Source organism: Lepidochelys kempii, chromosome 3 (genome assembly GCF_965140265.1).
Source record: "Lepidochelys kempii isolate rLepKem1 chromosome 3, rLepKem1.hap2, whole genome shotgun sequence".
NCBI lineage: Eukaryota > Metazoa > Chordata > Testudines > Cheloniidae > Lepidochelys > Lepidochelys kempii.
In genome coordinates, this window is record NC_133258.1 from 54,558,140 (window position 1) to 54,570,180 (window position 12,041).

Consider the following 12,041-nt stretch of genomic DNA (forward strand, 5'->3'; position numbering starts at 1 on the left):
GCAGTCTTTACTCAATCAAAATGTTCATTAAAGTTAATGTACACTTAGCCTGAAAAAAGATTTGTTGGATTGGGCCCAAACTTTGAATTTTAGTCACTTCACTTCATAATGGAGAGAAGAAAATAAGAGCAATAATAAAGAGCCTTTAATTCTCTGAAATATTACCCCACTTTAATATGTGTAAGAAACTGAGATTTAGGGCCCAGGCTCCCACTGATGTCAATGTCAATGTCGATGGGCTCATACTGAGCATGAAAAAGTAGAATATTTGCTATGATTTAGCCTTTTTACCATTAATGGCACAAAAGATCCAGAGGCCATTAATTTTCTCCCTTCATTAAATAATCTACCAGTTTAGCCAGTTTCTAAAGTGAACTTCTCCCCCCGCAGCCTTTGCATTGGGCCCTTGTAAGGGGCAGGATGGGAATGTGGCCAAAGTGTTACTGTGCCCCAGCTATTCTCCACCGGTGGATGGCCTGTTGGGATCAATGGTCAACTGGCCTACTTTAAAGTGTGCAGGTCCAAGAACTGGCATCAGAAATAGGGAGTCTCAATATAGGCACAGTTAAGACACACAACAATGGTTCTGATTTAATGAAATCAGTTTAGAAACTGATGTAGTTAAATCAGCTCAACCCCCGAGTGTGGATATTCTGAAATAGAATTAGGAGTGTCTACAAAAAGGGGATGCACCAACTTAACTACTTAGAATCATAGAATCATAGAAGATTAGAGTTGGAAGAGACCTCAGGAGGTCATCTAGTTCAACCCCCTGCTCAAAGCAGGACCAATCCCAACTAAATCATACCAGCCAGGGCTTTGTCAAACCAGGCCTTAAAAACCTCTAAGGATGGAGATTCCACCACCTCCCTACGTAACCCATTCCAGTGCTTCACCACCCTCCTAGCGAAATAGTGTTTCCTAATGTCCAATCTAGACCTCCCCCCACTGCAACTTGAGACCATTACTCCTTGTTCTGTCATCTGCCACCACTGAGAACAGCAAAGCTCCATCCTCTTTGGAACCCCCCTTCAGGTAGCTGAAGGCTGCTATCAAATTCCCCCCTCACACTTCTGCAGTTCCCTCCGCCTCTCCTTATAAGTCATGTGCCCCAGCTCCCTAATCATTTTTGTTGCCTCTCTTACATACAGTGCAACTCCTCCGCCTTTTCTCCCCTGGCTGTCCTTCCTGAACAGTTTATACCCATCAATGACAGTGCTCCAGTCATGTGAGTTACCCCACCAAGTCTCTGTTATTCCAATCACATCATAGTTCCTTGACTGTGCCAGGACTTCCAATTATTCCTGCTTGTTTCCCAGGCTTCTTGTGTTCGTGTACAGGCACCTACTAGCCAATTGCCCTGCTTTCTCAGTATGCATCAGGAGGCCTCCCCTGTTGCACCCTCCTCCTTGTGTTTCCTCCCGGTATCCCAGTTCCCCTATCTCTGGGCTTAAGTCACCATCCCCTAGCAAACCTAGTTTAAAGCCCCCCTTACTAAGTGAGCAAGCTTACATAAGTTGCTCCACTGATTTTGGTAAATTAGTACCTTCTTTGGGTGCAGACAAGACCTAAAATTCTGCCTATTGAGAATAACTGATTCATTGGTTAACCTGATTGGGCAGCATTTTGAGAGTCTTTTATTTGTTCTTTTCAGAGTGGAATACAGGGGAAAAAATTGAAATTACTTAAAGAATATGAACTGGGCAGGCTCCATGTTTAGGTAACTGGCACATTTGGACCCAATACCACAGTTCTTTCCTAGTCAAAATTCCAAGTGGCTTCATGGAAACATCTACAGGACTATTTCCTGAGTAGGGATGATAGGTTCAATACTGCAAGGTGCCGAGTGCGCTCTACTAAGTGCCCTCAACTCCCACTGACTTCGATTTGTTTTTGACTCACATTAATTTCAAACCCCTTCAAACTGAGGGTGATCTTTTAGGATCAGGCCTTGAACCTGGACTGCGGGACTGAGCACTTTATTGGTTATGTACACCAATAACTAATGGTATTGTTTGTTTGTTTTTAGGGCACATTGAATCCCTATTGTGTGCTGTGGGATGATTCAAGAATGTAAGTGACAGATGTTTGCTTCTATTACTATGGATTAAATATTCCAAAACACGTAAAAATATTTAACTTGACAGACAGTCAACAGTGGTCATTATGAGGGCATGGAAAATGTGAAATCCCCAGAATGAAAATGTTTCCTTTCCATGCTCTGCAGTCACATTGTAATGCAGGTTTGAAAGACAGTTTGTTTTTTTTCTGTTACTAATCCTGAATTAGCAGAATGTCTCACCAACAACTATCAAAGAGTTTAAGGCCTGAAGGGATCACCAGATCATCTAATCTGACCTCCTGTATATCACAAGCCACCAACACCACCAAATGCCCACACACTAAACCCAACAACCCAAATTAGACCAAAGTATTACAGACTACATGAGACTAGTCTGTTATGTGCCACATGAAGAGAATAAAAAGGACTGAGCTGCACCAGTCCCTGAGCTCCTGCAATGAAAGGGAATTGATTAACTGAGAGATACCCATGCGGCTGAAGAAGCTGAAGTTGCTGAAAGGTTTGAAATATGGGGAATACTGTGGGAGATATATTAGTCATCAGTGAGTAGGTGGGACCATCAAAAAGTCATGATAAGTACAATTTATTATGGCTCTGCAATTTATCACATTGATTTCACCACCATCTGGTATGCATGTATACGCACACTCTTTTATGAGACTGGTGCTTTTTGTCTTGCTTCTGCATGTAAACTGATCACTTAGGAGAGGTCCAGAAAGCATTCATTTGCTCTATAGTTCCCCAAAACATTTTTCCCCAGTCATTTTTGGAAAAGGTAGGGATCTAGGGACTTAGTATTAACTGTGAGGGCATTTTATGATTCATGATGATTTTCTGTTGACCTGGTAATTAGTTGTGTTTGGGGCATTTTATTTGAGTCCATTTGATTATATTATGGAATTTGTATTCTAATATTGTGAGTTTTAAATTAATGCAAAAGCTCCCAGCACACTGGGCTGATTCTTATCATTTATAAATCTAAATAAATAAATATGTACAACATTATACAATTAGCTGGGTGACTTGAGTTGTTGGCTTGTTTTGTGTTTCATTTTGTTTTGTGTTCACTTTCCTCTAAAGCATCAGGAATTTGCTATTGCCAGAAGCAGGAGACCAGATATAATGAATTAATGCTCTGATCTACTGTTGCAAATCCTGTGGAGCTCTGTTGTGCTTTACTACCCAAATTTCACAAGAACTTTGGGGATCAATCCAACAAGAAAGTAGTCAGCATTTAGTAAAAGATGCTTAGCTAATCACTATTCCACAGCAACAAAAAAAGGTGCTTTAAATTAAGTGTTTTTCAGATACTGTATATGTTTGTCTTTAGCATCTGCATCAGGTAGCTATAATCGCTGAAATTTTTAGCCACCTTCATGGCAAATCTCCCAGATCTTAATCTCAGTGCACTACAGTTCCATGTGTAGTAAATTATATGTTTCTCTGGTGATGCTCTCAGTTTAATACATGCTCCAGAAGTGGGTGAAACGTTCTCGTCCTGGAGTTTAAACATTCTGCACAGGCTATTGTTCAATGATTGATAGTTCTTTCTTCATACATTCATGGAGAAGCCCCAGAATCTATACTGTGAGCTGTTTGATCACATCTGGCTCTGCATTCTTGTTGCATTTTTATGGTGCATCTTCCTTCTCGTATTCTTATTCTGTGGGTGTGTATATGTGGTATGTCTAATTGTTTGGAGAAATTATGTTTTATTTCATTCCTATTTATTGAGTAGAATTATATAACTTTTTTAATCTAGATAACTTTTTAGAAGGCTTTCCCTTTATCTGTCAATCAGGCTGACAGGCTTGCTGTCTGTCTATCTGCATCTAGTTATTGTTTTTGTATAACATTAAGACAGGTACAGCTAACTACATAAAGGATCATGGCATGAATTATATATGTGAAAATACAATTTCTCATAGTGGTGCAGCATTCATTTTGGCTGACACTTCCAAAATATGCAGTACCTCTCTTATGCTGATTTAGAATGGGGTTCTTTAGAGGTTTGGCTATTCCTTCAGTGTCTCCCCTTTCCCAGATGATTAACTGAGTATCATCAACAGTAGAATGTATGACAGTGGAAGTTTATTTTTTTCCTCCGGAATTTTTGTGACCATTTTAACCTCTGCATTTCATTCCAGTTTTGGCCTTCCATAAAATTTTGGAATGCTGAATGTTTTTCACATCAAAGCTTGTGAAAACATAAAAGGATTTTTTATTGAAATTCTAAGCTGAATTGGTCCACTGTCTGAAAGCTTTTGAAAAAGAAATCCTCTCCTCACCACCAAATTCTTTGACATGAGCAAAAAAGAATCAGGGCACCCTTCTCAGTGTTCTGTGCCAGAGCCATTCGCAGATACAGTATCAGTGGTCTGAAAATTGGTCCACAAAGGGATTGCCATACTGGCTTAGACCAATGGTCTATCTAATCTAGTGTCCTGACTGGCACTGGCCTTCAGAGGAAAGTGGAAAAAAGCCAACAGTGATATAAATAGAATAAACTGTCCATAAGAAGGGCCCTACCAAATTCACAGTCCATTTTGGTCAATTTCAGAGTCATAGGATTTTTAAAATAGTAAATTTCATGATTTCAGCTATTTAAATCTGAAATTTCACAGTGTTGTAATTGTAGGGATCCTGATACAAAAGGGAGTTGTGCGGGGGATCACAAGGTTATTGTAGTGTGGGTTGTGGTACTCCTACCCTTACTTCTGCACTGCTGCTGGTGATGGCTCTGCCTTCAGAGCTGGAGAAAGGGGCTGCCGGCCAGAAGCCCAGCTCAGAAGGCAGAGCAGCCGCCAGCAGCAGCGCAGAAGTAAGGCTGGCCTGGTATGGCATTGCCACCTTTACTTCTGCGCTGGTGCCTGCAGAGCTCAGCCCTCAGTCAGCAGCTGCCACTCTCCAGACACATGGTAGTATTGTCACCCTTACCCCTGTGCTGCTGCTGGTGTGACACTGCTTTCAGAGCTGGGCACCTGGCCAACATCCGTCATTTTCCAGCCACCCAGCTCTGAAGGCAGTGCAGAAATAAGGGTGGCAATACCGCAAACCCCCTAAAATAACCTTGTGAACTCCCTGCAACTCCCTTGGGTCAGAACCCCCAATTCGAGAAACACTGGCCTCCCCCCATGAAATCTGTACAGTATAGGGTAAAGGCACACAAAAGACCAGATTTCACGGGGGGAGATGAGATTTCACGGTCCATGATGTGTTTTTCATGACCATGAATTTGGTAGGGCCCTATATATAAGGGATATTTTCATAATCTTTTACTCATCTGATCAAAGGCAATGTATCTTAATTTCAATTAGTGGTTTAATTATGCTCAGTAGGACGGGAGCTCAATATATCATCAGTCAAGTCCCCTGCACTCAGTTCAGGACTAAGTAATAACTAGACCATTCCCGGCAGGTGTTTGTCTATGCTGTTCTTAAAAGCTTCCAATGATAGACATTCCACAACCTTCCTAGGCAATTTGTTCCAGTACTTAACTACCCTGGCAGCTAGGAAGGTTTTCCTAATGTCCAACCTAAACCTCCCTTGCTGCAATTTAAACCCATTGCTTCTTGTCCTATCCTCAGATGTTAACAAGAACAATTTTTCTCCCTCCTTCTTGTAACAACTTTTTATGTACTTGAAAACTGTTATCATGTCCCCTCTCAGTCTTCTCTGCTCCAGACTAAACAAACCAATTTTTTTCAGTCTTTCCTCATAGGTTTTGTTTTCCTGATCTTTAATTATTGTTGTTGCTCTTCTCTGGATTTTTTTCCAATTTGTCCACTTCTTTCCTGAAATGTGGCACCCAGAACTGCACACAGTACTCCAGTTAAGGCCTAATCAGTGTGTAGTAGAGTGGAAGAATTACTTCTCATGTCTTGCTTATAACATTCCTGCTAATACATCCCAGAATGATGTTCACATTTTTTTTTGCAACAGAGGTACACTGTTGACTCATATTTACTTTGTGACCTACTATGACTCCCAGATCCATTTCCCATTTTGTATGTGTGCAACTGATTGTTCCTTCTTAAGTGGAGTACTTTGCATTTGTCCTTATTGAATGTCATCCTATTTATTTCAAACCGTTTCTCCAGTTTGTCCAGATCATTTTGAATTTTAATCCTATTCGCCAAAGTACTTGTAACCCCTCCTAGACTGGTGTTGCAACCTCAGTAATGATAAGGATGCGGGATAGCAAGAAATAACAGCTGCAGAAGCAATCTGGTACATATGATGCTGATGCTGCAGCTTTTTCCGTGTCTTCTGAAGGGCCAGGGCACTTGCCTTGATACTGTTTCTACATCCAGCTACATTGGCCACTGACATTGAGTCATAACACTTCATTACCTTCCTGTTCTTTCCCACTATTAATGGAGGCTTAGTCATATGTTCACAGATTAAATGACATCAGAATTTCCCTCTTCATATTAGGACAACCATCAGCCTCGCCTCTAATTCAGATATCGGCTTCCCTGATTGATCAACCTTCCCAAATACATTTGTTAAACTAGAGCTAAAGTTGCACATCAGTTCTCTGGGGTCTACAAATAGAATTGCCTCACTAGGAGATGACCAGTGCTGCAGGAACTCTGCTATGACACCTGCCCCAGGCTCCCAGCATCTGTTTGTTACCCCTTGATAATGGTAGCTCTTTTGGAGAAATGACTATTTCTTGTTTTGTATGTAGAACCAACACTGATACTGCTGCCAACTCTCCATTTTGTGTGGAAATCCTCTGATGCTGCAACAGAACAGAGGAAATCTCTGATCTTTCTGGAAGAAACTATGTTCCTTTCTGAACTTGAAATAATAGATGTGGAATCTCATATACTAGAAAAGTATCAGGTACTAAGGCTGAATCCTGGTGAGTCTAGATGAGGATAGCTTAGTAGCAAAAGGTCACTATACTCCAGCTTTCCACTCCTCCAATGCTGGAGCCATTCTGTTTAGGTCTGGTCCCCATTATAGCATCTGGGGATCTCTGAAGGATGTCCCAGCTATATCCCTGTGCTTGCTTCAGAGAGGGATAATGTCATGGGAGCCTTTATGCTATCTGTGTGCTATCTGAGGATTCCTGTTTGCTGAGAAGCTCCTTCTCTGGCCAGTGAGGCTGGCCTTAGGGAAGTTTTGCATAAGTGGGGCAGGGGAAAGCTATTGTAACTCACAAAGGGATCTGAAGTTGGGTTTTATTGGCTAGCTCAGCAAAACTACTCCAAATGTCTTCTGCTGATACTCCTGAGAAGCCAATCAAGCCAATCAAGAAGCCAGGAGAAATGTGACAAAACTCAACCAGCCCAGCTCAAAACTAATAAATAGCCCACAAAACCTGCATCTAAATATGTAATAACAAAAAATTGACAAAAATTGAATTTAAAATTTTAATATAAAGCATTTGGAAAGACATTCTTTTTCACGAAAATTTGAGTGTTTTGAATTTCAAATCTGATATTTTGCACAGCACTCAGAAATACCACTTTGGCTAATTTTATTTTTCTTGCAAGTAGTACTCATATAAGACTCATTCTCCATGTGCACCTTTATTCTTTTCATGTCTTTAAACTGGCACTTCTTCCCTGGCCTAAAAAACATCTTCCTTTGCCAAAGACTAGTGTTCATGCTGGCTCATATGTAAGTTCTCAGCCCAGTACGCAACTGAGTCATGCAGATTCTTCTGCAGATACTGGGAGGGTTAAGTAATCACTCATTTAACTAGATGCCCCTCAAAGAGATGTCCCAGCATGAAATTGAGCAGTATGGATGAATGGTATGTGATGCATTGCTAATGTGAGAGTGGCCACCATTTGTCAATGACCTCAGATATAATTGGAATGAAATAATATGGTTCCATGCAAAAGAATCTGGCCCATTTGTCCGTCACAGGCTTTAGCTGTTTGACTACATGCATATGCCTATGGCAACCACATAGGAGCTAGATGAAAAGAGGAACTAAAGTGAACAAAGTCACAGCTTCATTCACCTGCAATAGTTTTAGGAGTGGAAGTCTCCAACTACTGGGAGTAAAAAGAGACTTGGGCATTATTTTCAATGTTGTAAGCAGACCCTATTTTAATATCTAAGACGTCCTACAAAAAAGAGACATTTTTGCTTATGCCTCAACCAATGTTTCAGTAAAAGTGAGCTAACCAAGAGCTATGTGTACCTACCATTCCATGGGGCATCTTATAAAAATGAGGAAGGGTTATCTAGTGGGCAGGGCAAGTGACTTGGACTTGGATTCAGGACACCTACGTTCAATTTCTGACCCAGGCAAAGACTCCCTGTATGACCTGTATGCCAGCACGTTAAAAAAGTATGGATTGGATGAATGAAATAAAGGTGGATAGAAAGCTGGCTAGATTGTCAGGCTCAACGGGTAGTGATCAAGGGCTCAATATCTAGTTGGCAGCTGGTATCTAGCAGAGTGCCCCAGGGGTCTGTGCTGGAGCTGGTTTTGTTCAACATCTTCATTAATGATCTGGAGGATGGGATGGATTGCACCCTCAGCAGGTTTGAGGATAACACTAAGCTGGGGGGAGAGATACATATGCTGGAGTGTAGGGTCCAGAGTAACCTAGACAAATTGGAGGAGTGGGCCAAAAGAAATCTGATGAGGGTCAACAAGGACTAGTGCAGAGTCCTGCACTTAGGATGAAAGAATCCTATGCACTGCTACAGGCTGGGAACTGACTGACTAAGTAGCAGTTCTTCAGAAAAGGACCTGGGGATTACAGTGGGCAAGAAGTTGAATGAGAGTCAACAGTGTGCCCTTGATGCCAAGAAGGCTAACGGCATTTTGGGCTGCATTATTAGGAGCATTGCCAGCAGATCAAGGGAAGTGATTATTCCCCTCTATTCAACACTGGTGAGGCCACGTCTGGAGTATTGCATTCAGTTTTGGGTCCCCCACTACAGAAAGGATGAGGACAAATTGGAGAGAGTCTAGCAAAGGGCAAAAAAAATGATTAGGGGGCTAGGGCACAGGACCTATCAGAAGAGGCTGAGGGAACTGGGCTTATTTAGTCTGCAGAAGAGAAGAGTGAGGGTGATTTGATTGTAGCCTTCAACTACTTGAAGTGGGGTTCCAAAGAGGATGGAGCTAGGCTGTTCTCAGTGGTGGCAGATGACCAAACAAGGAGCAGTGGGCTCAAGTTGCAGTGGGGGAGGTCTTGGTTGGATATTAGGAAACACTATTTCACTAGGAGGGTGGTGAAGCACTAGAATGGGTTATGTAGGGAGGTAGTGGAATCTCCATCCTTCGAGGTTTTTATGGCCCGGCTTGACAAAGCCCTGGCTGGGATGATTTAGTTGCGGTTGGTCCTGCTTTTAACAGGGGGTTGGACTAGATGACATCCTGAGGTCTCTTCCAACCCTAATCTTCTATGATTCTATGACCTCCGGCAAGTCACATCATCTACACAGTACATCAGTTTCCCATCTGTAAAGTGGTGGTAATAGTACTTCCCTACCTCACAGAGGGCTGTGAGGCTAAAATCTGTTAATTATGGACTAGTACTCCACCACTATCATGACTGGGACATGAGTACATAAATAGAATGATATAATGCATTACATGGTTTTCAGTGAGCACAGACCAACTTTTTAAACAACTCAGGTAATATTTTTTCTTTTAGTAATTGGTGTTACTTTTTGGCAGACAATGTGTCATATCTGCTGCTTGCCCTTAAAACTGCCCTTGGCTGGTTAATGAAAGGATTACTAGGATATGGTGGTCCTTCCCTGCCAATTTCTGCAGCAAAGATGAAATAACAGTATAGCAGATTTTCATTTGTCTGTATGGCATATATCTGTCATAGCACCATATGCCCACCAAAAACCCAATTGTCTGGAGGGCACCAGAGAAGCAATTAAATAAAATTTTTATTATCTTGAAGGTTTTGTTCAGGTTCGGCTTGAGTTTTGGCCAAAGGGTCTGATTTGTTCTATTTTCTTTTTCCAATCAAGTTCACCCATTTCTAGTTTACACTGACAGCAGTTCATACCTTTACCCTAAATGTGTGGTGAATTATGAATTAACTGCAAGCAAAAAATGAATTGAGATTTTACAAATTTTAGGAATTCACTCCAGGCTAACATTTTGCTGTTTCTGCCAGTAAAAATATATTCATAGTGAAAAATATTGTAAAAAAAAAAATCTCCTAGCTCAAATAATGTTTGTTTTTTTCAAATTTGTGCATGGTTTCATTTTGGCACTTTTCTTAAAGTGAAAATAGCTTCTTTTAGAAAAAATGTCTAAAAGTGAAAACAGGATTCTCCCACAGTTTTGCCTGCAACATAAATGGTTTCGCATAACTCTACTGTGCCCACAGACTTATAGCCTATTAGCAAGATAATTTCATGTTGCTAAAATTGAAACGGATCATTGATCTGTCTCTCCTGCCTCCTCTCTCTCTCCTTTAAAATTGAGGTGATAATGGGTCTAAATCACTTTTTGCTCTTTACTTTCAGGATAGTTTTGCCACCTTTTGAAAAGATTCAGGAAGAGACTTTGAAAATCAAGGCAAAGGTGTCTCAAATTGAACACCTTAAAATTGAGACACCCAAAATCTGGTGACTTTTGAAAAAAAAGAATAGCACAGATCTTACTTTACATGTCCATGTAAAGTAATATTTAGTGGTATTATTCAGGCCAAAAGGGCAGTAGAACAGGGCTACATTTTTCTATAAGTAAAATAAAAACATTGAAAATGACAAAAGTGTAGAAAAGTGAATATAATTAACTTCTTTGGAACTACAACCGTTTACACCAACTGAGGCTCTGCCTGTTACATTGACTTCAGTTGGAGTAGTGGATGCCCAACTTTTAGGAGAATTAGTCTCTCACTGTCTTGAGCTGAGGTGCTTTTAAAAACAACGGCTGCTTTAACAAATTTTTGGCTTCCAACCTAGTGAATAAAATGCCTTCTTTGTGAGTGGTGAGTCAATCCCAGATTTAAAGCTTCCATGTTTGTGTTTATGAATTCTCCATGGCCAAGTTAACTGTAAATGTACCTTACTTAACAGATAATTGTTCCCTCATAAAATTATCTTTATAAATAGCTTTATAGATCTTTTTATGGTGAATCTGTAAATACCACATTACATATTCAGAAATTTCTTATTGTCCTGCAGAAAAGTGCTCAACCAAGGCCCAAGTTCTAAGGAGTAACATACCCTGCAAGTAGCCCCTATGATTTCAGTGTATAGCTACTGGTTGAATAAAAGGACTGACCCAAAGACCACCAAAGTTAATAAAAAGACTCCCATTCACTTGAGTAGGCTTGGATCAGGCAATAAGTTACTGCTTAACATGCAGGGATGAGGGTGGGAATAGGACTTACTGAGGATATTTCTAAAAACATGATTGTGATGACTAATAACATTATACTGTGATGCAAAAGAACTTATTTCGCTAACATTCTGCACATCTTTTATTAGAGAAAATTGAGGGGCTTTTTTATTTTTTTTTAAGAGAGAGAGAGAAGATCTTTTTGATTTAAATAATTATAAAATGAATCAGTGTATATGAGAGGAATTCATAATTCAGGCACTTATTGTCACACTGCCTTTCAGTAACACCTACACTTCTCTGAATAGGGAGATGCATTGCCTGCTAAGAATTACATCTAAAAGAGGAAATTAATCATTGTTGATAATTTTAATTACTGCTACTAAGTGATGAATCAACCTCATTTTGTGAAGAACACAATTGCTATTTATTGCCTGTGTATAAATGTATATTTTGGGAAACTAAAAATAATGTTTTTTTTTGAGATGTCAGGCTGGTGTAATTTTGAAATGTAGATAAAAAAGGGATAGTTGGTGCAGGTTTGCTCTCGAGTTTTAAAGATTGGAATATAGTCTTCAATTCTGAAACACAACATCCTTACTTGACTTTAATCTCTTGGTGGGTTTGTAGTGCAATATGAGACAGAAGATAATAGTCTAATCTCTT

The 12,041-nt window shown here is 40.3% G+C and overlaps 1 protein-coding gene across 5 annotated transcripts in view; it reads left to right on the forward strand.

Annotated features, from left to right (window-relative positions):
- ADGRB3 (adhesion G protein-coupled receptor B3) overlaps positions 1 to 12,041 on the forward strand; it is a 621,270-nt gene that overhangs the window by 386,575 nt on the left and 222,654 nt on the right. For all 5 annotated transcript variants that reach the window (XM_073336359.1, XM_073336357.1, XM_073336356.1 and 2 more), the window contains one exon: positions 2,030 to 2,073. In XM_073336359.1, the coding sequence (XP_073192460.1) occupies positions 2,030 to 2,073 (44 nt within the window). The remainder of the gene's footprint in view (positions 1 to 2,029; positions 2,074 to 12,041) is intronic.